General features: G+C 46.0%; 1 protein-coding gene across 4 annotated transcripts in view; it reads right to left on the bottom strand.

The window, feature by feature from the left end:
- Positions 1-3,382: 3,382 nt before the first annotated feature.
- Positions 3,383-26,671, bottom strand: part of LOC131406405 (protein FAM169B-like) — an 84,871-nt gene continuing 61,582 nt past the window's right edge. The window contains exons 6-9 of one of the 4 annotated variants that reach the window (XM_058542365.1): positions 15,598-15,780; positions 12,042-12,173; positions 7,438-7,531; positions 3,383-6,148 (exon numbers count right to left, since the gene is read on the bottom strand). In XM_058542365.1, coding sequence (XP_058398348.1) covers positions 6,091-6,148; positions 7,438-7,531; positions 12,042-12,173; positions 15,598-15,780 — 467 coding nt within the window. In that variant the 3' untranslated portion in view covers positions 3,383-6,090. Of the gene's footprint in view, positions 6,149-7,437; positions 7,532-12,017; positions 12,174-15,597; positions 15,781-26,671 lie in introns of all 4 variants that reach the window. The other 3 variants (XM_058542367.1, XM_058542368.1, XM_058542366.1) reach the window with 3 other exon arrangements.

Genomic DNA, 26,671 nt, shown 5'->3' with positions numbered 1-26,671 from the left:
TCACCGTGCTGGGCCGTGTCTTTAGACTCAAAACACTGTGCATCCCCTGTCAAACTGCCCCCAAAAGAGAGATGGTAGAATGGAGCCCTCTCCCAGGGCTGCCTCCCGATCCGTCATCAAGGGCTGACGGGTTCTGAACGTCACCGTGTGCCCAGGACTCTCTGAAGGACAGGGCTGGGGAAGCCAGCAAGGGAGCTCCGCCCACAGGGGGTCGGCAGAGACATAATCCAGGTACTGCAGGGCTGGGAATGTGGCTCCCAGAGTCAGCCTGGCCTCCTCACCGCGCAAGGCACCAACATCAAAGCTGCCAGATCTCCAAAAATCACCCGGCCGCCGGCTCTGGTCCACAGCAAAAGTGAGTGGGATAAAAATCAGCACATACACTGTTGAAATCTGTTTTCTGCTGCTCAAATTACGTCTGAAGCATTCAGGAAGGGAGCAGCATAGGATCTATTTAGGAAATGGCCAGAAATCTCCCACAAAGGGCGAGATCAAGGCAGATATCCGAGTTTGGCATTCTGACATTGCAAGTCTGTGGTCCATCACCAGCCCCTGTCGGCAGCCCCAGGAATGATGCCCACCAGGGGGCAGGAGAGAGCCTGACTTCTACCTGCAGTGTCACATTTAAGTATGCTCCTTACCGTTTTTCTTTTACTTATGTGGTTTTAATTTGTATGGATTTTCATAAAGTTACTTTACAAATGTAATATGTATAGTTGGTTATATATATACTAGATCATGTGGATTTTACCTGCTTGTTGGTCACATGAGAACCCAGCAAACATTCCCCAAATCACAGCACCCCAGCTGCAAGCTGAGAAGGAATGATAATCAACTGAGCCTCATTCCCCCGACTCACACTGCACCAGGAAGATTCTACCTCAATCCACCCCAAGGACACGCCCTCCCAATCCCACCGAATTTGAACAGAATCCAAGCACCCAAGGACTGAAAGAGCCATCAGCTCAGCGTCGCCTTGTACAGTGTCCACAGGCCACCCACTGGGGAGTGGGTGCTGCAAGTCATGGGCCATCGAGGCCACGAAAGCCCACAAGCTCTGCAGCCATCTGCACAGCGTCAAGCTCCCTGCTGGAGAGGCTGCCTTCTAGAAACCTAAAGGTAACTTTTGTTTGGTGGGAAGGAGGGCGCAATAAGATAAGCCAATTCCATTAAACAGAGTCTGTAGGCTTTAAAGCACGTTCATGGAAGCATTTCAGTTGCTGTGGCCATTTGTAGGATTTGTCTGACAGGATTACTCTACTCTTTCTGATTATGTCTCATTTGATGTTGAAAATGACAAAAAGCCAAGCTCCCCGGATGTTCGGTTGGGGACTGTGTCACTGAGGTTCCAGCTCTTCGTTCCCTTGCTTGGCCATGGTGATAACTTTGTGTCCTGTGTGGAACGGCAGAGGTGGAGGTAGCAGAGGAAGGGGGCCAAGGAATTTCATGGCTTCTCAACATGGAAACTTGGACACTTAACTTCAAAACTTCCAGATGTTGACCATCTCTCCCTAGAGAGAGAACTAAATCAAAATCAGAGATTTTATATTGCTTCTAGCAGAAAATGGGGATTTTAGAAATTATCTCATAATCTGTTGGCCCTCTAAGCTTTCCATAAGCAGCCCAACAGCTGGATTCCTTCCTTTCTCATCCCGAAGGGCTTATTCTCAAAGACTTTCTGGAACAAACTGCCCCCTGCTGAAAACCCCACTCCCTGAAAGAAAATCTGTTCGAGGGCCGAGTGCATAGCGTTGAGTGCCCACCACCCCTGCCAGACCCTGAATCCATATGCAAGCTTCTGCAGGACTATGGACCCCCAACATCCTCTGTGGGCCTGAGCCCATTCATGAGCGCAGGATGGAGCAGCCCACAGGGCAACACACCTCTCATGGGGCATAGGCCTGGGATCCAGGGACAGAGCTTTCTTACAAGTAATGACTTCTTTGTGGATTTTTCTATATTCATTGTAGAATCAATAACTTTCTCCCCATCAACTCCCTTTAGATGGGAGTGAAAGGACATGCATTTATAAAACACAATCATTACTACTGCAACACCAAAAGCACAAGCAACCAAAGAAAAACTAAATTGGACTTCATCAAAATTAATGATGTTGCACTTCAATGACATCATCAAGAAAGTGAAAAGACAACCCACATAATGGGAGAACATATCTGCAAATGAGATATGTAATAAGAGACTTGTATCCAGAATATATAAAGAACTATCACAACTCAATAATAAAAAGACACTCCAATTAAGAAATGGATAAAGGATCTGAATAGATATTTCTCCCAAGACAAAAAAAAGGCCAACAGGCACATGAAAAGATGCTCCACATCATTAGTCTTCAGGGAAATGCACATCAAAACCACAATAAGATACAAGTCCATACTCACTAGGATGGTGGCTATCATCAAAAAGATACCAACTCGTGTTGGCTGGAATGGAGAGAAACTGGAACCCTCACACATTGCTGGTGGGAATGTAAAATGATGTAGTCACTTGGAAAAATAATTTGGCAGTTCCTCAAAATGTTAAATATAGAGTTACCATATGACCCAGAAACTCTACTCCTTGGTAGATACTCAAAAGAACTGAAGACATAGGTCTGCACAAAAACTTGTACACGAATGTTCACAGCAGCATTATTGATAATAGCCAAAAACTGAAATCAATCCAAAAGTCCATCAACTGGTAAATGGAGAGACAAAATGTGGTCTATCCATACAACAGAGTATTATTCAACTTTAAAAAGGAATGAAGTACTGACACATGCTACAACATGGATGAGCTTTAAAAACATTGTGCTAAGGGGGAAAAAAAAAAAAAACAGATTCAAAAGGCCACACATTGTAAGATTCCACTAGTACATGTCCAGAACAGGAAAATCTAGAGTGAGAAAAAGTAGATGCATGGTTGCCTAGGGCTGGGGGGTGGGTGGAAAGGGAGAGACTGCTAATGGGTATGGGGTTTCTTTTTGAGGTATTGATTGTGGTGGTGGTTGCACAACTCTGTAAATATACTAAGAACCGTGGAATTATATACTTGAAGTGAAATGCATTTCATGGATTGTAAATTATATCTGAATAGAGCTGTTAAAAAATAAGTCAAGAACATAGAGGAACTGAATAATAAATTAAACAAAAGTGATTTACTAAAAACAACACAACACACGCATGCAAACACACACACACACATACAAGCCTCACCAACATTCCCTGCACACGCCACGTGGAAACGAACACGGCACACAGCCCCAGACCCGGGAGGCTGTGCCGCTGCCAGGGAGGGGTTGCTATGCGCTCAGAGGAATTCCTTCCAACTCCGTGTGGTTCATGTATATGTCCTTCAACCAACTACATCAGCACATCAGTTTTTCTTCCTTGAGAGGATTCTTTTATTGAACAGTAACTTCATCAAACCCCTGAGACATTTTCATCAGTTCATATTCATGTAAACATTACAAAGCACCTACCATACATCTCAAACAGTACAACATTCACAGCGCACATCTATGTCACGTTAAAGGTTATGTCGGGCGTCACACACAAAGCATCCTCTCGTGCAGACTTGATCACACCTGTATGGCCTGTGCCTCCTTCACAGAGAGCCCACATGCATGGGGGCACTTCAGGATGTCTCCACATGGAGCTCCAAACTCTATTTCTATTAAATTAAGACTCTTCCTGCTTTAACTAATGGGTGTAAGAGAACAAACAACTCCAGTAGAACACTCCAGAAGAGACTCTTCCAGAGAGAATATTTAATCCTTGCATCCAGTAACCATGCCTCACTATCTCCCCAGCGCCCAGCACAGAGCTTGGCCATGAGTAATCACACTGTTTGCTGTACAACAGGATGGACGGATGGATGGATGAACAGAGAGATGAATGGACAGATGCAGACAAATGGATGAATGGACAGACAGGTGGGTGGGTAGGTGGATGGATGAATGGACAGACAGACGGGTAGACAGTAGGATGGGTGGGTGGATGGATGAGGAGATGAGTGGAGAGATGGATGGAGGGAGGAGGGAGGGAAGGATGGGAAGATGGATGGGTGGATGGATGGATGGATGGATGGATGGACAGGCAGACGGATAGATGGATGGATGGGTGGATGGAGAGACACGGGGATGTATGTGGCATAAGTAACAAGGGTCCCACCACATATGTCCTTTGACCACTGAGCAAAACAGCAGGTGATATCCTGCCAGCACTCAGGACTGCCAGCGGTCTCCTCCCCATCCCCAGACTCCAGGATGGGTTTACTATATCCCTAAAAAGCTGGAACTTGTTCTTCTCTCCACCGCTCCAGAGTCTTGTAGCAGAGGAACAGAAGGAAGGCAACTCCTCACTCCTGAGGTGACCTGTTACCATTCACTCCCACAAAGTTACTGGGGGCCAGCTCCACACTGGCACTGGGGACACATGAGGCAACTAAGGGCTGACCCTGGTGGAGGCTCGTGGAGTCACAGCTGAGTGCCCAGTGCTCCGAGGCCACATGGGAGGGGGAGGGGGAGGGGTCAGGAAGGGACATCTGAGCTGAGATCAGATGTGTGAGTAGGAATTGGCCTGACTGACAAGGTGGGTGTGCATGTGTGTGTTTGCGTGTGAGAGGGAGAGGGAAGGCACGTGCCCAAGCAAAGCGAGTGCATGAGCACCGACCCTGAAGTGAGAGAGCTGGCGTCTGAGGATACAGGAGCTCAGGCAGCTGGAACACAGACGGCAAGGCGGCCATGCCCAGACAGGAGCAGAGTCAGCAGGGCCCTCTGTGACAGGCCCAAGCGCTCCAGGGGCAGTGGTAAGCCACAGTGGGGTTCAGGGTGTCCTCAGTGACACGATCAGGTTTGCATGCACCCTGGAGGAGGGGCTGGAATTGGGTTGCCTGGCCCAAGATGACCTGACCAGCTTTGTCTGGTTAGAATCCTACTGGACATCGGTGAGGCTGGGCCACCTGCAGAGAAAGCCCCATCCCAGCTCTTGGGGAGCAGGCCATGGGGCCCCATGGGGCGGCCTGGACTGTGCTTCACGCTGTGAAAGGCCGGCGGCCCTGGCCACGGTCAGCCTCACCTGACCACAGTGGGGCCTGGGGGCAGGGTCCTTGGCTCAGCTCCGAATCCCCAACCGTGGCCGAGCGCATGCCCTGAGCAGGGCTGAGAAAGGGGAGGCCGATGTCACTTTGGGTCAAGCTGTTATCTTTACAGTCACCTTTATCAGCACAAGCCTTTCCACTCAAGGCGCCAATACACTGCAAGGGCCATCAACCCAAAGTCCCCTCCAGTGGCTTCCTCTCTGAATTAGCTGATGGCTGAGATCCTGATGCCTGCCTGGAGCCCACTCTGAGCGCCTCCTGTATACCGGGCCAGATATGAGCAAGAGGCTATGGTGTGCACCAGGCGGCCCCAGCCCCTGCCTTCAGGGTGCTGCCACCGTGGCTGAAGCTTGTCTGGAAAAGGAATGTGTCTCCCTAGAAACTGCTCTGGTGTCTGGGGTCCCACAGTCACAGTAGGGCTGGTGTGGGCAAACCTGAAAGGGCTTTCTGCAGTGCAGACCGGATGGGTGTGGCCTTTCTCTGAGCTTCCTTGTGCTGAAGAAAGAGGCACATTCATGGGGCTCCAGTGCAGTCTTTATCAAGTCATCCTGAGTAACAGAAACCCATTAGGCTTAACGAAGGAGCTTCTGAAATCTGAGCTTGGGAGTAATTCCATGCACCTGCATGGCACTGTGCGCTTACAGAGAAGCATCTGCTCAGACTTTCTATCTCCTGAGCCCACATGACAAGCCTGAGGTAGGTAGGGTCTGTGTGGTCATTTTCTTCTCAAGGGACAGCACAGCAAGGACAGAGACCAGCTCTCGGCCACACAAGCGGGGAATGACAGAGGCAGCTCTCAAACCCGCATCCCCTGGGGCCCAGGACGGGCCTCTCAACAAGACTCAGATGGGCCCCTGGGAGTCAGGAACGGGCCCGCATGTGCGTCTGTCTGCCAGGACTCCCCGGCCAGCCCAGGGTCCACCACTGTCCTCTTGGCATCCTCCCCCTCCAGCTCAGCCCCGCAGGCTCCCCCAAGTCGCCCTGCTTCTTCTGTCACTCCACAGTCTGGATCATTCTGTGTTTCTTCCAGTTCTTCTCCACTGATCCTGTCCTGAAAACAGAAAAGAGTCAATAAAACATTCCAGCTAACGCTGTGATGGGCTTGCTGGTGGCCTGGCCTGGGCTGGGCTTTGCACCACGTGCTCAGATTCAGAATGGATGAGCTGGGTTCAAACACTCCGCCAGGCACAGGGACACCACGTTTTGTATGTAAGAAGCTCTGAGCGCATGTCCACTGATGGGAACGGAGGGGAGGCCCAGCCCAGGGAGATGAGGAAGAACAAGGCAAGGAGGCACCCCTTTAACAACTGATGCTTTTACACTTGAACGCGCAGACTCCCCACACACATGCCCGTGGGCATTACACCACACTGGACACCTCCCGCCTCTTCTAACGGCCTTCAAGGTTTAAAAGGAAAGTCAGAGACCAGCGAAGAGGCATACCACACACTCTCCATTCAGTGGCCTGGGAGGGTTGTAAGTTAGCCCATCTTTCCATCATGAACCAAGATGGCTGAAACTAATGTCAGACACTGGGCAGCTTTTCTAAAATGGTCAGGGATATTTTATAACTTTATATTCTAAAACTTACTGGGATATTTTATGCCTTTGATGTTCAGTCTTCTATTGCAGAACCATCTATTTTCCAAAATAAGCAGTATTCCCCACAAAGTGCAATTGTAAGTTTTGGAGTTTAAAATCATTATTGACTCTTGAGGGATTCAAGAGCAAAGGCCCTTCCATGCCAGAGAGTAGCTGTTATTACAACTACTTCTTGTGGGCAAGGAAAACACTTAAGGAATCATATCACTTCACAATCTTATAAAATAATGAATGACATCAAGCCACTAAGACATATTCAGAACCTTGCCCACGGTTCTGTTCTACCATGAGCTGGGTTATATGACAACTTAATGCCATGTTCCATTTGCTAGCGTCTGGGCTTGAGGGGCAGGGGAGGGAAGAAAGACAAATTTGTGCATTTGTTCTGCTTGAAAGATGCTGGTCCATGGCAGAATTTGAAATTCAGATTTTTCAGTATTTCCCTAACAATGCAAGGTTACGGCCAATTCCCATGTGTTCTCTGTTTAGTTTTGGCTTTGGGAGAGCTGGTCCAGCTTAGAGAAGAGGAACATGAAAAGTCTAATTACAAAGGCGTCTCCTCATACCATGGCACAGAGGTTCCGAGCATAAATCAACAGGCCCCTGCCACAGAGAAGCCCACGGCCGAGGTGCTGAGGAAGTGGCCTTGCAGGTTGGGACCCCAGCTTCACTCAACAAGCACATCACAGTCACTAAGAACACAAACATATTCCTAGAACGACACATCCATCACCGTACCTCACTGCCTTCCCCAGTGTGGACTGTCTGGGTGTCCCATCTTGAGAAGTCCGCCCGCGACCACTCACATCCTCCTTGGAATTTCCCGGATGAGCTGCCCTCCCCAAGGAAGAAAGCGGGATAAGCAAACGGGGGTGGCTCCCGAGGGAGAGGACAATCCAAAGGTTAACAACACGTTGGGGACCCTTCCAAAAGCATTGATCAGCACGGCCCAATTCCATCCTCTTGACCTTCACTTTACACCTGCTCCAGCACCCTCTGGAGGGGAGGGAAACCTGCCAGGTGTCAGGAGACAGGAACTGGTGGTTCCACTCAAGCATTTCGGAGCTCGAGTTTTGATCTTGTCTTCCAATTATGGGGGCATTCCATAGAGTCAGGTCTCCAGTTCTATTCCTAGGTCTCCTCTTTGCTCACTGGAATTTTTACTCACAAGAGAGCCCATAATCACTCACGTTAATTCAGCCTCCTTCCCCCTCCTACAGAATCCTGTAGGGCCAACCTGGAAGGCGATGACTTCCTTATCCTACTGTGCACCTCCCTACACCCCAAAGTCCATATATGGGGGTATATGTGTGTGGGCGGAGATCTGTTCAGATCCCTTAGGAAAAAAATATGCAGTTTTCCATTTGAACTGAAAATACAGATGAAACACATTTTTCGAAAAAAGAATAAATGTATTATTTAGTTGTTACCTTTAGAAGTAAATTTTAAAGCTTATTTCCAGACTTTATAAATTAGCAAAATTGGTTTGCAAAATCCAATGGTAAGCATTTAAAAATATCAGGACTCTTTAGTTCTCTCTGATATGTAAAGATTTTACATAACACAGTAGTAGCTGCCCAGGCACTTTTCTTCACGAAAATCTAAGCTCATAAATGAGTTCAGAGACTCGTCAGCCTTCTTCACCTCTGTATCCCTACCGCTTCGGACAGTGCCTGGTGTCAGGAGATGCTCCACTAACGGTAACCAATTCAATGAATGAGCAATTACATGAATGAATGAATGAGTGAGTGAATGAATAAGAGAATGAAGCAGATAATCCGTTATCAGTTTTCCACATTTCCTGACATATGTTTTTGTGTGTTAGAGACTAAAGCATGATAGTAGCCATCAAATGTTTACTTGTATTTTATTCCCAACCAATGAAGGGTCAATAAGTTTTAAAAATGAAGGCACTAATTTGGACTCACAAGTATAAGAATCTGAGAAGCAACCACACAGGCAGGTCAAAGGTAAACACGTCCAAGTTAACATCCAGGGCTGCAGCAGACTACAATGGCCACTAGAGGGAGCCACGCAACCTTTCGAAGAGCAGCGTTAGCCAGAAAAAAACCCATCCAGGATGGTGGTTCTGCCCTCAGCACTTCCCAGCAGAGCTCACCCCCCATAAAATTGCTACTGCTACTGCACTCTGTAATGTCCGACTCACCACAACAAGCTGAAATAAGGTTAGAGCTGCAGTTTGCTAAGCATCAGACTTTTAGAAAAATGACCCCACTCCCCAGCTCAAATATTTCACATCTCTTCACGTACGCTCCCTCCAGCTTTAAAAATTCAAAGTAAATAGAAGAAAAGTATTTTCCCTGTGGATGACAATTGAAGCTATTAAAAATTCACCTGGAAAGAAAGCAAAACTATAACGTATGAAAGAAAAAATTAATTTTTAAAGCTGTGTGCAATTATTTCCTGCCTCCAGCATCGTTTCTGTAAAAGAACACGGGGCCGTTGACGTATTCAATTTCATCTCCTCCAGTAAAGAAACTGAAGGCATGGGCAGGCTAACTGGGAAGTCACATCAGAGAGAATTATGATCCCATTGCTCAAGTTTCAAAGGCTTCATATGTAACTAAGTGAGGGAACAAACTAATTTCCCACAAACTCCTTCTCTCAAAAGGTCTGAATAACCCTGTAAATATTTCCAGGGCCATTATAAGCCACAGATGTTATCAACAGGCAGGATCGCGCAAACTTTAAAAGACCTAGTCCACAAATGACACTGCTCCAAAAATAGATTTTAAAACACTTGAAAGGAACACAATTTCCCTCTGGAATGTTGTAAAACGTCCATGACTTTCTTAGAATGTAAAATGCAATCAGCTCCACTGGGCTTCTTGCTTACTGTTCTATTTCTATGGCACATGAAATTGTAGAAAACCTCCCAAATAACAGTCAGAAACTGAAAAACAGAACAATTCAAGAAAGCAACTCTAAAAATAACTGACTAATTAGAAACTAAAATTAAGTGCCTAGTGAGATTTCCAGGAAAGAGAAGATTCCAGAATCTGCATTGTTTGGTGACCTGTGGGAAAATCTAATGGGCAAACACTTGCTGATGTCCATGAAGAGAGAAACAGACTGGAAACAGAGCAACGGCAGAGCCTCTGGGCTAACGTGTGATTGTATTCACAGCCCCTACTCACCACTTCTAACCTGAGCTGGCAGCACTGACTGACACCCTTGTGATGAGATGAAGCTGGGTGGCTAAAAGCCTTCCTGAGTGGATTAAAAACCTTCCTGCCTGCTGGCCCTGGGGGAGACAGAGGTGTGGGTGAAACTGGGAACTAGCTACGATTTACACAGGGAGTGAGAAGACCATAACTTGGAATTTAAAAAAAAATTATAAAGTTGTACTAATCTAATTATATCCTAATTATAATGATGACCCTTCTTCCTTCAAGGGACTCGAGCATGCTTCTGGAACATTCTCTGCAAAAGTCCCCTCATTTGCTGTTTTAAAGAAAGAGTTGGCGTATCTCAGAGTGAGTTAAAGTGACAGGTCTGGCATCTGACTCCCAGCTCGGTTTCCTCTGACCAGACCACACCAGTTCTCGGCTCTTGAAATCGCCCCCAGTGGAATTCTCCTCAGAGGAAGCCATCTCCCTAATTATGCGAAAACCTCCTCCCCCTGCTGGCCTGTGCCATTTCCACATTATTTCCACATTCTGATACGAGAGCCATTTTTTCTTTCCATTCCCAGCCAAGGAACTCAGCATCCAAGACACAAAGGCCGAGTCGGCGTGGGGGCTGCAGACCCATCTGTGGAGCTCATGGAGAACCCAGCACCCGGTCAGCTCAGAGCACAGGGTCTGGGCTGGCTCCCCTTCATTTCTAACTCTCGACACCACAGGGCAAGCCACTTAACCACCTCATTAGGCTCACAGTCACCGCCCTGCCACGGCCTCCTTCCCAGGTGCCTGGTCACCCCATTAACATCCGTAAATATCCATTAAGCTTTTCAGTTGAAAGGCACCATAAAAGCCAAACCTATCACTATTATCATCACTAAATTCCAAGGCACTCTTCTCTGTCACCAATAAGGTAAATCAGTTATCCACACGGAGAAAAGCCCTGCCCCTCGGTGCCCATCCGTCCCCTAATGAGCCACCTGCAGCCTCAGAATGGCATTTGATGCTGACAGCAGCTCCGATGCCAGGAGGGAAGAAAAGCCGGCACTTTCATTTTGGCCAGTGAATTTAAGCCGTTAGAACCTCACGTGCCTTCCACAAGGCACCCGCAGCCTGGAGGGCTCCGCACGGCCTGGCCCTGTCTCGGGGCCTCACCCTCAGCGCTGAGCTGAGAAAGGCCTGCAGTGTGCACTCCTCCCCCCCCGGGACAGGTGGGAAGAACACTGTCACAGCAACCTGGAGATGCAGAGACAAGTGTGTCTGCCACCCTGCGCTCCCCTCTAGCTACTTAAAGGTCTCCCCCCACCCCCGCCTTGGGACCCACACTCACCACCTGTTCCTGTCTCTCACCAACACCCTCCACCAAAACCCTGCTGGCAAATTCACTGAGGTGCTGCCTGTGACAACCCCAAACTGAGGACGACGTCTGTGTCTGCAGCAGGGTTTATTTGGCTGCCCAAATAAACAACAACACAGCCACACGGCATCATACTAGGCTGCCCTTAAAAAGGAGGACAAAGTACACTGTCCATGTGATGCGGTCACTTCTGCATGCCTGTGTCCTCCATGAAGGAGAGAGGTTCACAGTAAACCCTGGTGTGTCTTTTGCATTTTTCACCAGATGCTCACATTGCCTATTCAAAATAATGTTTTCAATTGATCTTCAGCTAGACAGAGAAAATCAATCTTCTTATGTGTTTCAGTGATCTGTTTTTTTTTTTTTAATTTTATTTATTTTTATTTTTCCCCCAAAGCCCCACTAGATAGTTGTATGTCACAGCTGCACATCCTTCTAGTTGCTGTATGTGGGACACGGCCTCAGCATGGCCGGAGAAGCGGTGCGTCGGTGCACGCTCGGGATCCGAACCCGGGCCGCCAGCAGCGGAGCGCACGCACTTAACAGCTAAGCCACGGGGCCGGCCCTCAGTGGTCTGTTCTAATGGTAAACAGGGAGCCCCTCGGCCCCCAGGAGGTCCTGATTCAGCTAACCGGGGGAGAGCTTTCTTTCCGAGCAGCAGGGTCTAGAAGGCGTGGTTCATTCAGGGCGGGAAGGTGGAAGGAGGACAGAACGCCTTCGTTCCTGCAACAACAGACATAACATCTGCACAGGCCTGCCTCAATCCTAGAAATTCATCCGCGCTTCAGTTACTGACAAGAGGAGTAATGAGAACAAACCACATGTTCTTCACTCCGACTCACACTCGGAAAGTCTTGACTGTTGAAGCTGAACCTTCCGCCAGATGTTGCCTCGCTGGCCCCAGGCTCCCGGGGGCTCCACCTCCCACAGGCGCCCCTGCTCCTCCGGCCGGGCCGACAGGAACTTCCTGCAGACTGAGAGGAAGGAGAGCACGAGAGTCAGGAAGGCCCGCCCCACCCCGGCTCACACGCCAGCCCCTCTCCGCATCCCCAGGCATGGCCTCCTCTGGTTCTCCCTGCACCCACCCACCCCACCCCCAGGTCTCTGCTCTGATCCCTGCTACACACAAACCACTTTCATCATCCCCACCTGCCCAGCTTGTGCTCCCACTGTCGTCCATCCCATCTTAGTCAGCTCCGGCGGCCATAACAACACACCACAGACTGCGGGGCTCAAGGAACAGACATTTATTTTCTCACAGTCTGGAGGCCGGAAGTCCAAAATCGAGGGGTCAGCAGGTCTGCTTTCTCCTGAGGCCTCTCTCCTTGGCTTGCAGATGGCCATCTTCTTACTGTGTCACAGGGTCTTCCCTCTATACCCGGCTGTGTCCTCATCTCCTCTTCTCATACGAGTTCCAGTCCCACTGGATCAGGGCCCCACTCTCATGACCTCATTTAACCTTAATCACTTCTTCAAAGGCCCCATCTCCACATACAGTCACACTGGCGGTTAGGGCTTCAACATAAGAATCTGGGTGGGGGACCCAATTCAGCCCATAACATCACCCCACTCAGTTCTCTCCTCAGGCACTGTCTCCCTCCCTCTGAGCCTCCGCAGCCCTCCTCTCCCACAGAACCTTCCAGCTCATCCTCCGAAGACACCTTGATTCCAGGGCCCCCTCAAGGCTTGCAGACCTTTATGCCCACATTCATGGGATGAGCATTTTCACGCGGCAGCACCCGAATCCAGCGGAACGGGAAGCTGCTCCGGGTCCCGCAGGTGCCCGAGGGGACTCCATCAGGCCTCTCCTAACATTTTCGGGCCCAGGCCAAAGCACAGATGGAAACCCACGCACGTGACGCTAAGTGTTCCAAAGGTGTAAGCCAAGACAGCAGAGTGCTGGATAGAATGTTCTGCTCTCCTATCTTGACAAATATAACTTCCTAACAACAGGGAAAGCCAGTTTCAAATTTAGAATTCTTGGACCCCTTGGAGTTTTGCACCAGAATGTGGCGATACCAAGAGAGCCGGCCCCCCGCCGGCAGCCCACCCGCTTCTCCTCCCACTCTGGCTCCCCCCCACTACAATGGGCCTGTGCATAGAAATGTGGACACCATACCCACACTCCATCCACGTCCCACCAGAAGCTGTCCCTGGAGCCTAAGGATACGCAAACTGGTGGCGTGGTCGGCCCTCAAGGGCCCGTATCCAGGGATGGAGTCCACCGGGGCCCTCAGCAGCCACTGGCAGGAATCCTGGGGTGCTGGTACCCTGAGCCAGTTGACTGGACCCGGGTGGGAACATCCTCTTGGGCCCACAGATTCCCCACCCCGTGGAGACAGGCGCAGCTTCAAGAGGCTCGGAAGCACGAGGCCCTGAGCAGGAGTCCCTCATGTGCAGCTGAAAGGCAGGCCTGTACTCGATAAAAGCCGCTCCGTGAAGCATGCAGCTGCAGGCCCAGGCACGTCTTGAACCTCCAGCTGCTTCTTCCTCTACGCTCCGCCTGCTGGCCCACGCACCCAGGCGCAGTCAGGGGGACGTAAGAGCTCAAGCCCCAGCACCCGGGCAGCTGAAACCCCCGAGACGAGGAGCGTGATTCAGAATCAGCACCGTCAGGTCTCCTTTCTCTGCCAGGAGGAGGGAAAGCGGGGATCTGTGGACCCCGCCAGGGCCTCCGCAGCACTGGCCTAGGTGCGGTGCCGCCCTTGGAGCCTGCTGTTCCCCCGAGGAAACCCGAGGTGGCTGCCCTGAGGGCCAAGGCACTCAAACAGAGGTCTCAGAATTGAAGCCAGAATAAGGAGAGGGATGGACAGGACAGTGGTGTGGATAGAGAACCAGCTGCCTGGATTCCAGAACTTTCTAACACCTCAAAATGAGCTACACAGTGCAGGAAGCCTCAAGCACTCTGCAGAAATACAAGGATCTTCAGAGTTCAATTACAGACTAAGAGTTTGAAAACACAAAGAAACAATGAAATACACCTGAGGGAAAATATGTTTCACCTGCTTTTCTCCTAACTTCACAGCAACAGAAGCTTCCTCGCCTGTCCCCCCCTTTTCTCTCCTATCTGTGGTTCCTCTCATAATGGAAATGCAACACTGAGGGTCCAAAAGCATCTGCATGACAAGAAGTGAGGCAGGGCCCAACAGGGGCGTGGGGGCTGCTTCCCAGAGGGCAAGCAGATCCTGGGGGAGATGCTCACCAGACTCTCCCACACTTGTTGACTTGGAAGGCGGCGTTTAACATCAGAGCTTTTTGAACTTCCTCTGGCAAATATGTATAAAGATTTCTATTCCAGAACACGGAAGATGGTGATAGTTCATTTTATACGTCAACTTGACTGGGCCAGGGGAGCCCAGACATTTGGTCAAACATTGTTCTGGGTGTGTCTGTGAGGGTGTTTCTGAATGAGATTATCGTTTAAATCGGTAGACTGAGTAAACTGCCCTCCCTAATGTGGGTGGGCCTCATCTAGTCAGTTGAAGGCCTGAAAATAGAACAAAAAGGCTGACCCTCTCATAAGTAAGAGGGAACTCCTCCTGCCTGACTGATTGAGCTTGGACACTGGTCTTTTCCTGCCTTCAGACTTGGACTAAAACATTAGCTTTCCTTGGGTCTCGAGCCTGCTGGCATTTGGACTGGAACCACCCCATCGACTCTCCTGGGTCTATAGCTTGCCAACTGTAGATCTTGGAACATCTCAGTCTCCATATCAACTGAGCCGATGCCTTACAATAAACCTCCCCTCTCTCTCTCCCTCTCTCTCTCTCAGGCGCTCGCTCTCTATATATATATATACACATACATACACACACATATATATATACATCCTATTGGTTCTGTTTCTCTGGAGAACCCTGACTAATACAGGGACTCAGTGGGACGAGAACAGAAGAAGGGGGAACCGTCTTCTGCAGTGAGAGCTACAGAGGTGCTCGTGGCTCAGTGCATTCAGAGCTGGCCTCTGCACACCAGCTACTGCCCTTCCTTTCGGCTCCTGGGCTCCCTGCAGCTTCCAGTTGAAAGGGCAAAGCGACAAACTATAAGCTTCAAGTGAAAGAGCAGAGAGCCTCCGAGGGCCCATCAGCCACCGCAGCACAGCAGCAGGTCTCTGGGTTCCGCCTCTCTCTGACGCTGTGTCGATTTGTTTTTATTATTTCTAAATCCAATTATTCCTCAGCCTGGGAAAGGTTCGCCCCTTGTGATCGAGTATAAAGTCTCATTTGTGGTGAAGCAATGACAGATTTCTCAGGAGGAAGAGAAAACCTACATGCATGTCACAGTGCCGAGGACCCCAAGGCACCTCCCTCCTCCGGGAATTCCAGAATCACCTGTAGTGCACATGTATTATCCATCACTGCCACCCAAACACTTCTACCTGACGCAAGGTGGGTTTACCTTGGTACATGGCAGGAGAAATCGGGCAGCTGACCCCCAGGGCCTCTTCCTCTCGGAACGTCTCACAGAAGTCCTGCAGCATGGCCATGCCCAGGCCTTGGCGACGGTATCTCCTCCTGACAAACACGGTGTCGAAGACAGGCAGCAGGTAGCACACACCTATGCCACTGCCACAGAGGCTGCCTGTGGGGAAAGCAAGAGACATGACCTGTCCCCTGGGCTTGCGCTAACCCGCCAGGTCACTGGTACCACCTGGAAGCAGGGCTGGCCTCACAAACTAAACAACCAAGGACAAAATAGCAGATCAGTCCAAACCACCAGTTCTCCAGCTGACTAATCAGCCCACATGTCATTAACTGCTACGAGTGCAGCCACTAGACTATTGCACTGAAATGAAACACAAACCTGGGTGACTGAGCAGAGCAAGGCCATTGGTGCACCCAGACTCTTCATACCTCCTCTCACCGTGCATGGTTCTCGGAGACTCTTGAAGCCAACGAGGAGCATCTGGGCAACATCAAAGTGCTCCCTGAACCCAGGGGATGCGGGCTGAGAGACCCACCGACACATCTCTGGGGCATGGCTTGTCTCATTAACTCTAACAAGAGCTCATCGTGTCCAACGATGGCAAAGTGCATTAACCCCAAACAGATGCAGCACCAAGTCCTGCTTCCCATAAAACGTCGATGACCCTGCTGCAGCAGAGCAAGAGAGGCGACAGTTGGCACCCTTCCCACTTTTCCACTCTGACCTTAACTTTACTGCAACCAGCACCAACACCAGCACAGCTGCTGCTTCTGCAACGGGAACTCGGCCTTGCAACCAGTCACCTCTGTCGTCACCCTAACCAGAAAATTAATGCCATGCAGAGCCTACTACATCAGCTCCCTCACTTCCAAACTGCACAGGTGCCTGTGCCCTAGATGCACTGGAGTCCAGGAAAACAAATATGTAGCATATTCAGCTCCTATTGGAAGAGGTGGTACTTGTCCCCACCAAGATTCAGAAGGTGGGTAATTTCCAAAAACATAAAAAAAGGATTCTGATTCTAATCAGCCAGACGGAACTGCAGAGATACAACCTACTGTAGGGAACTGTGCACAAAAGTGGTCACAATTATTCCCCTTCCTATAGCCACACCCCTTTGCATGTGATTTTGAAGCTCCTCTCATCAAGAGATGGGTCTATTTTTCCTCCCCTTCAATCTGGCTGGCCTGATGACTCGCTTTGAGCAACAGAATGAGGCCAGTGAGAGCACATCAACTCTGAGCCTAGGCCTCCTGGGGTCCAGTACCCCTCTATCGCTCTCAGATCCCTGCCACTCACCACAAGAACAAACCCGAGCTAGCCTGTCACCATGAGAGAAACCCCTGCAGTCCCAGCCAACATCTAGTCAGCCCCAAGAAGCAGAGCCACCTACCTGATGGGCAGATGGCCACAGACACATAAGCCAGCCGGGCCTAGACTAGAAAACCACGCTGCTGAGTCCCACCCTAACTGCCAACCAAAAGACTGGTGAGCTACATAGCTGGTTTTGTACCAGAAATGAATGGACAAATAACCTATGGCCAATGAGCAACCCCAACTCACTCAAGATGGTGACTGCAAAGTCTCTGGATTTCACCCTCAATGTGCCTGAAAAGACAGCACCAACTTGGTGGGAATTATATAACCTCCAACTTTTACAGACGTTGAGAACAACATTCCCCAAACGGTGACGTCTTACAAAGCTAAGAAGGTTTAAATTTAAATAAAGATACAATTCCATTCACAAGAGCATTAAAAAGAAGTAAATACCTAGGAATATATTTAACAAAAGAAACACAAGCCTTGAATACTGGAAACTACAAAACATTGTTGAGGGAAATTAAAGATCTAAACAAATGAAGAGAAATTCCATGTTCATGGACTGGATGACTTAATACTGTTAAGGTGGCAATTCTTCCCAAAATGATCTGTAAATTCAATGTCAGCCCTATCAAAATCCCAGCAGGATTTTTTGTGGAAAGTGACAAGCTGATACTAAAACTTACACGAAATGCAAAGTCTGTACAATAAGCAAAACAGTCTTGAAAAAGAAGAGCAAAGTTGGAGGTTTTACACAACCCAATTTCAAAGCTTCTTATAAAATCAAGGTAATCAAGACAGTGTGATAGTGATGCAAGGATAGGCATAGAGGTCAATGGAACAAAACTGAGAGTCCATAAACATACTCTTATACTTCGAATTTCAATAAAAGCACGAAGGCAATTCAATGGGGAAAGGACAGTCTTTTCAATAAACAGTGAGTGGTGGGACAACTGGACATTCATAAGCAAAAAACAAAAAAAGCTGGAACAGTATAGAGAGGCCAGAAATAGACCCACACAAATGGAGACAACTGAGCTTTGACAAAGGAGCAAAACAAAGTCAATGGAGAAAGGACAGTCTTTTCAACAAATGATGCTGGAACAACTGGACATCCACGTGCAAAAAAACGAATCTAGACACAGACCTTAAACCCTTCAAAAAATTACTCAAAATGGATCATAGACATAAATGTAAAATGCAAACCTATAAAACTCCTAGAAGATAATATAGGAGAAAGTCCAGATGACCTTGGGTTTGGTGATACATTTTTACATACAAAGGCACGATTCATGAAAGAAAATCATTGATAAGTTGAATTTCATTAAAATTAAAATTTTCTGCCCTGTGAAAGATACTGTCAAGAGAATGAGAAGACAAGCCACAAACTGAGAAAAAATATTTGCAAAAGACATGTCTGATAAAGGACTGTTACCAAAATATACAAAGAACTCTTAAAACTCAACAATAAGCAAACAAACAACCTGATTAAAAAATAGGCAAAAGATATGTAAAGACACCTACCAAAGAAGATATAAAGATGGCAAATAAGCATATGAAAACATGACGCTCAACATCATATGTCATTAGGGAATTGCAAAATTAAAATAACAATAAGATACCACTGCACACCTATTAGAATGCCGAAAATCCAAAACACTGACAACACCAAATGCTGACAAGGATGTGCAGCAACAGGAACTCTCATTCATTGTTGATGGGAATGCGAAATGGTACAGCCACTCTAGAAGCCAGTTTGGTGGTTTCTTACAAAACCAAACATACTCTGACCGTGTGATGCAGCAATTGTGCTCCTCTATATTTACCTAAAGGAGCTGAAAACTTATACCCACACAATAACCTGCACATAAATGTTTATAGCAGCTGTGTTCATGACTGCCAAAACTTGGAAGCAACCAAGATATCCTTCAATAAGTAAATGAATATAAAACTATGGTACATCCAGACAATGGAATATTATTCTGTGCTAAAATGAAATGAGCCATCAAGCCACAGAAAGACATGGAGAATCCTTAAAAGTATATTACTATATGAAAGAAGCCAATCTGAAAAGGTTACATACCATACGATTTCAATCATATGACATTCTGGAAAAGGCAAAACTATGGAGGCAGTAAAAAGATCAGTGGTTGCCAAGGGTTAGGGGGGAGGGAGGGATGAATAGACGGAGCACAGTGGATTTTTAGGGTGTCAAGCTATTCTATATGTTGCTATAATGGTAAATACATGTCATTATACACTGGTCAAAACCCACAGAATGTAAACAAAAAGAATGAACCCTAATGTAAACTACAGACTTTAGTTAATAATAATACATTCTTATGGACTGACTTGTATCTTCCCAAAATTCACATGTTGAAGCCCAAACCCCCAACACCCCAGAACATGACTATATTTGGAGACAGGGCCTTTAAAGAGGTGATGAAGTTAAAACGAGGCTGTTAAGGTAGGCCCTAACCCAATCTGACTGGTGTCCTTAAAAGAAGACGAAATTTGGACACACAGAGAGACACCAGGGATGCGCACACACAAGAAAAGACCGTGTGAGGACACAATGAGAAGATGGCCACTACAAGCCAAGGAGAAAGGCCTCAGGAGAAACCAAACCTGCCAACACCTTGATCCTGGACTTCCAGCCTCCAGAATCGTGAGAAAATTAACTTCTGTTGTTTAAGCCACCCAGTCTGTGGTATTTTGTTATGGCAGCCCTAGCCAACCAATATATGTATGAATATTGGTTGATGATTTGTAACAAATGTACCACACTAATGCAATATGTTAATAATAGAAAAAACTGTGTGTATGGGGGGGATATGGGAACTCTCTGTACTTTCTGCTCAATATTTATGTAAACCTAAAACTGCTCTACAAAATAAAGTCTATTAATTTTCTTAATGTATTAGGTGTGTTTTTAAATGAAGTTGGACCCTTACCTCACATCATATACAAAAATTAATTCAAGATGGATCTAGGGGCCAGCCCAGTGGCGCAAATGGTTAAGTGTGCGCACTCCACTGCGACGGCCCAGGGTTTGCCAGTTCGGATCCCGGGCACGCACCGACGCACCGCTTGGCAAGCCATGCTGTGGCGTTGTCCCCTATAAAGTGGAGGGAGATGGGCATGGATGTTAGCTCAGGGCTAGTCTTCCTCAGCGAAAAAAAAAAAAAAAAGAAGAAGAGGATTGGCAGATGTTAGCACAGGGCTGATCTTCACACACACAAAAAAAAGGCAGATTAGACATAAATTTAAGAGTTAAAACTATAAAGTCTTTAGAAGAAAATCTTCACAACACTGGGTTAGGCAAAGAGTCCTTAGGTTCAACATCAAAAGCATAACCAATTGACAAATCTGACTTCATCAAAACTGAAAACCAATGGTGTCTTAAAAAGACACCATTAAGAAAATGAAAAGATGGGGCCGGCCGCATGGCACAGTGGTTGGGTTCAGCATGCTCTGCTTCAGCAGCCCAGGTTCACAGGTTCGGATCTCGAGTACAGACCTACATCACTCATTAGCACGTGGTCGCTGTGGCAGCAACCCACATACAAGATAGAGGAAGACTGACACAGATGTTAGCTCAGGGCTAATCTTCCTCAAGGAAAAAAAAAGAGAAGATCAGCAACAGATGTTAGCTCAGGGTGAATCTTCCTCAGCAAAAAAAAAAAAAGAAAGAAAGAAAGAAAATGAAAAGACAAGCCACAGACTGTAAAAAAAATGTCTGCCAATCACACTGATGATAAAATACATATCCAGAATACATAAAGAACTCTTACTATTCAATAACATGAAAACAACCAATTAAAAATGGATAATCTGAACTGACATTTCTTCAAAGAAGACATACAAATGGTTAATAATCAATGAAAAGATATCAACATCATTAGTCATTAGGAAAATGCAAATTAAAACCACAATGAAATGCTACTTTTGACCTACCAGAATGGCCATAATCAAAAAGACAAGCAATAATCACTGCTGAGAGAATGTGGAGAAATTGAAACCCTCATATATTTCTGATGGGAATGTATAATGGGGCATCCACTTTGTCAAATAATTAGGCAGTTTCTTAAAAAGTTAAACATATGCTTACCAAATGACCCAGCAATTCTACTCCTAGGAACCCACCCAAGAGAAATGAAAGACACATCCATACAAAGACACGCATGTGAATGCTTACAGCAGCATTATTCATGACAGCCAAAACGGGAAACCATGCTGGTAAATGCATTACCAAAATGTGGTCCACTCATACCATGGAACATTAGTCAGCAATGAAAAGAAATGAAACGCTAAGATACACCACCATTTGGATGAACCTCAAAATCACCATGCTAAGTGAAAGAAGCCAGACGCAAAAAACCACATATTGTATCATTCTGTTTACATGAAATGTCCAGGAAAAGCAAATTGATACAGACAGAGAGACTCGTGGTTACCTAGAGCTGGGATGGAAACAGACTGACACCAAACAGGCAATTTTTTGGAGTGATGGAAATACCCAAAATCTGGATTGTGGTGATGGTTACACAACTCTCTAAATTTACTAAAAATCATTGAATGGTACTCTTACAATTGGCAACATTCATGGGATGTAAAATTATACTTCAATAAAATTGATTTTAAAAAGATAAAATGAATTGAATTAAAATTGTATTAAAAAGATACAATCAAGTATGGAAAGGGAAAAATAGTAACTTTACATCAGAGAAACCTGGCAGACACCCCCTTGAGTGACCAGGTGAATATTACCAGTAACCATGTTGCTACCATGAACTCCCCACATGATGTGAGCCTGTGAGAAAGGCACATCACTTCTCCCCAACCCATAACCCCCAGTTTAATCATGAAAAATATTAGATAGACCTACACTAAGGGATATTCCATAAATCTCCTGACCAGTACTCCTCAAAAATGTCCAGATCAGGAAAGACAAAGAAAATCAAGAAGTGGTCACAGATTGGAAGAGGAGACTAAGGAGACCTGAATTCTAAATGCAATGTGGTATCCGGATCAGATCCTACCAGAGAAGGACAGCACCGTAAAATTAACCAATGTTAATTTTTTACTTTTGATCATTGTATCGTGTAGATAAGATGTTAACATTAGGGGAAGGTGGGTAAAGGCATATAATAGGAACTCGCTGCACTATCTTTGTGACTCTTCTGTAAATCTAAAACTATTTCAAAATAAAAAGCTGAGGGGCAGGGGAAAAGAAACAAAAGCACTCCACCAGCCTTTTCTAAAGGCTAATCACACCTTCAGGTTGGTCAAATAAAATCCATCTTTGTAAAATCAATTCCCAAAGCCAAAGAAATAGGCTTTTTAATAAGAATATTAATTAACTGTTATAAGAATATAACAACCTAATTATGAACAGGGGCTGAGGCAATAAGCTGGTTGCACTCAAATGGACTCTCCACTCATAATCAGAAAACAAAGTCCAAGCAACTCACGCCACATGGCATGGACTAGTTAGTAGGAATCCTAGCAACGATCTCACCCATTCTACCCATTTTACAGACAGGGCAGCTGACAGGGTCAAGAAAGGCTAAAAACATGGAGAACATGGGGTTGGCTCCCTTTTGAGGGCAACAACTGCCCAGTACTGCCTCTCGTGAGCTCACTGGGAGTCTGTTGATCCCAGAGCACACTGAGACCAACCACAGCACCAAGGTAGCTGGTGGCAGAACTGAGCCAAGAACCAAGGCCTCCTGGGGCCCTTTCTTCTTCTTTCTGGCTGCTTCACATCCAAAATTACCTTCCCTGACTCCACAGACTGCCTCTATCCCTAAGGACACTTGAGAGATTCAGGCAACTTCCAGATGTGCACTATCCAAAGTCAGAATAAAGCTGCTGTCCCTCAGGGAGATTTAAGTATCCAGAAAGACTTTGTTACCTCAGGATAATTAATGCTGGAAAAAAGACCATGGGAACATATCCATGGAGATCACAATTCAGAGTAAATGGTGGGGGTGGGAAAAAAAAGAAAAGGATGTCAAAGCTCGAACCAGTGAGAACACTTCACCCATGAGGCCATGGCAGGGTGAACTGGACAAACCAGCAGCGTGAGACAATTTTAACCATAAATGCTGACAGTCGAAAACAAGAAAGGCTGAACATGAACAAGCCAAGCATCAGAATTTAAAAGACTGAAAAAGAACAGAAGAAGCTCAAAGAAAATACAGGGAAGGAGAAAAGAAGGATAGAAATTAATGAAATATGAAACAAAGATACAACATAAAGAATTTTTTTTAAATTCAAGAGTTGCTAAAGTAAGAAAGAAAGAAGACACAAGACATAAAGCATATTAGGAATTAAAATAGAAATATCACTACAGATGTGGAAGAAATTTAAAAGGTAAGAGAATAGAACAAATAAATCAATTCCAATAAATTTGAAAACAGATGAAAAGGACACATTCCTAGGATAATACAACCCACCAAAACTGACTCATGAAAAAACATAAAGACTAAACTCCCCTATAAGCATTAAAACACGAAACCAGTAGTTTAAAACCCTCCCATACCAAACACGCCAGGCCCAGGTGGGTTTAGAAATAAGTTCTACTAACATTCCAAGGAAACCCTTCCAGAGAACAGAAGAAGAGAGAATAGAGGCATACCTTGGAGATAACACGGGTTCGTTCCAGACCACTGCAATAAAGCAAATATCGCAATAAAGCAAGTCACAAATTTTTTGGTTTCCCAGTGCACATAAAAGTTATGTTTACACTATAGTCCATTAAGTATGCAATAGCATTATGTCTTAAAAAACAATGTACATACCTTAATTAAAAAATACTTCATTGCTAAAAAATGCAACCATCATCTAAGCCTTCAGCAAGCAGTAACCTTTTTCCTGGTGGAGGGTCTTGCCTCGATGTTGATGGCTGCTGACTGATCAGGGTGGTGGTTGCTGAAGGTTGAGGTGGCTGTGACAATTTTTTAAAATAAGACGACAATGAAGCTTGCCTCATCGATTGGCTCTTCCTTTCATGAACGATTTCTCTCTAGCACGTGATGCTGTTTGACAGCATTTACCCACAGTAGAACTTCTTTCAAAACTAGAGTCAATCCTCTCAAACCCTGCTGCTGCTATTTTATCAACTAAGTTTATGGAGTATTCTCAATCCTCTGTTGTCATTTCAACAATCTTCACAGCATCTCTACCAGGAGGAGATTCCATCTCAAGAAACCACTTTCTTTGCTCATCCATAAGAAGCAACTCCTCATCCACTAAAGTTTTATGATAAGATGGCAGCAATTTTCAGTCACATCTTCAGGCTCCACTTCTAATTCTAGTTCTCTTGCTGTTTCTACCACATCTGCAGTTGCTTCCTCCACTGAAGTCCTGAACCCCTCAAAGTCATCTGTGAGGGTTGGAATCAGCTTCTTCCAAACTCTTGTTAATGTCGATATTCTGACATCTTCCCATGAATCACAAATGTCCCTAATGGCATCTTGAATGGTGAATCCTTTCCAGAAGGTTTTCAATTTGCTTTGCCCAGATCCATCAGAGGAATCACTATGGCAGCTATAGCCTTATGAAATGTATTTGTTAAGACTTGGAAGTCAAATTTACTCCTTGATCCATGGGCTGCAGAATGGATGTTGTGTTAGCAGGCACAAAAACAATATTAATCTCCTTGTACATCTCCATCAGAGCTCTTGGGTGACCAGGTGCATTGTCAATGAGCAGCAATATTTTGAAAAGAATTTTTTTTGTGAGCAGTGGGTCTCAACGGTGGGCTTAACACATTCAGTAAACCATGTTGTAAACAGATGTGCTGTCATCCGGGCTTTGTTGTTCCATTTACAGAGCACAAGCAGAGATTTAGCATAACTCTTAAGGGCCCTAGAATTTTCAGAATGGTAAATGAGCACTGGCTTTAACTTAAAGTCACCAGCTGCATTCGGCCCTAACAAGAGTCAGCCTGTCCTTTGAAGCTTTAAGCCAGGCACTGACTTCTCCTCTCTAGCTATGAAAGGTCCTAGATGGCATCTTCTTCCACTATAAGGCTGTTTTGTCTACACTGAAAATCTGTTGTTTAGTGTAGCCACTGTCATTAATGATATTAGCTAGATCTTCTGGATAACTTGCTGCAGCTTCTACATCAGCACTTGCTGCTTCACTCTGCACTTGTATGTTATGGAGACAGCTTCTTTCCTTCAACCTCATGAACCAACCACTGCTAGCTTCAGGTTTTTCTCCTGCAGCTTCCTCACCTCTCTCAGCCTTCATAGAATTGAAGAGAGTGAGGGCCTTGCTCTGGATTAGGCTTTGGCTTAAGAGAATGTTGTGGCTGGTTTGATCTTCTATCCAGACCACTAAAACTTTCTCCGTATCAGCAATAAGGCTGTTTGACTTTCTTATCATTTGTGTGTTCAGTGGAGTGGCACTTTTAATTTCCTTCAAGAATTTTTCCTTGGCATTCACAGCTTGGCTAACTGTTTGGCACGTGAGGCCTAGCTTTCAGTCTGTCTTGGCTTTCGACATGCCTTCCTCACTAAACTTAATCATTTCTAGCTTTTGATTTAAAGTGAGAGACATGCGACTCTTCCTTTCACTTAACACTTAGAGGCCATTGGGGGGTTATTAACTGGCCTAATTTCAATATTGCTGTGTCTCAAGGAATAGGAATGCCAGAGGAGAAGGAGAGAGACAGGAGAACAGCTAGTTGGTGGAGCAGTCAGAACACACACATTTATTAAGTTCGCCATCTTATATGGGCACAGTTTATACTGCCCCAAAACAATAACAGTAACATCAAAGATCACTGATCACAGATCACCATAACAAATATAATAATAATGAAAAAGTTTGAAATATTGCAAGAATTATCAAAATGTGACACAGAGACACAAAGTGAGCAAATGCTGTTGGAAAAATGGTGCAGACAGACTTGCTCGATGCAGGGTTGCCACCAACCTTCAACTTGTAAAAAGCACAGTATCTGCAGAGCTCAATAAAATGAAGTATGCCTGTATTCTCCAACTCAGTCTATGAGTATAACATAACTTTTCAAGGAAAAAGATAAAAAGCTGCCAAGGATAGGAAAAATAGGTCAATAACAGTAATTCATGAAGATAAGACAAAAAAATTAAACCAGTATTAACAAACGGAATTCAATAGAGTATATAAAGTTAATTTTGATCACTGTAAGGGGCTGGTTTCTCTGCTCACTACCCTGGCTGTTCTGGAGGACTTACACATGATCAATAAGGCATCTATGATGAAACCACGACTAGGGGCACAGACCAACACTGCCCATAAGAGGGCTTTACCTTCAACGGCCTGGGAGGACCTGAAGAAGGAACCTCTGAGAACAAGACAAAGCCTACCAAAGAGTAAACGACGTGATACCAACAGGCTCTCTCTTAACAATATGCACCCCAACAAAACAAAGAAAAAGACAAAGAGGGTTACTTCATGAAGATATGAGTGAATTCGTGGACTACCTAAGACAGAATTCACAGAGGGTGCACCATGGGGAAATGATAGCAGCAGACAGCCAAAAAGCAATGGAAGAAATTGTATCTGCTTCATAAAAAGAGAGGCGTCAGGAAGGAAGAAGAAAGAAAAGGCAAGTGGCAAGATGAATGCCACAGTGTATTTCCACTATCCGGCTATTTTTGAGAATCAAGATCTGGGCACCAGGAAAGCTATGGTGCAGGTCCACAGAGCATAAAATAACCGGGGGCCAGCC

Source organism: Diceros bicornis, chromosome 5 (assembly GCF_020826845.1).
Source record: "Diceros bicornis minor isolate mBicDic1 chromosome 5, mDicBic1.mat.cur, whole genome shotgun sequence".
Lineage (NCBI taxonomy): Eukaryota > Metazoa > Chordata > Mammalia > Perissodactyla > Rhinocerotidae > Diceros > Diceros bicornis.
This window is presented reverse-complemented; position numbering and strand designations above follow the sequence as displayed.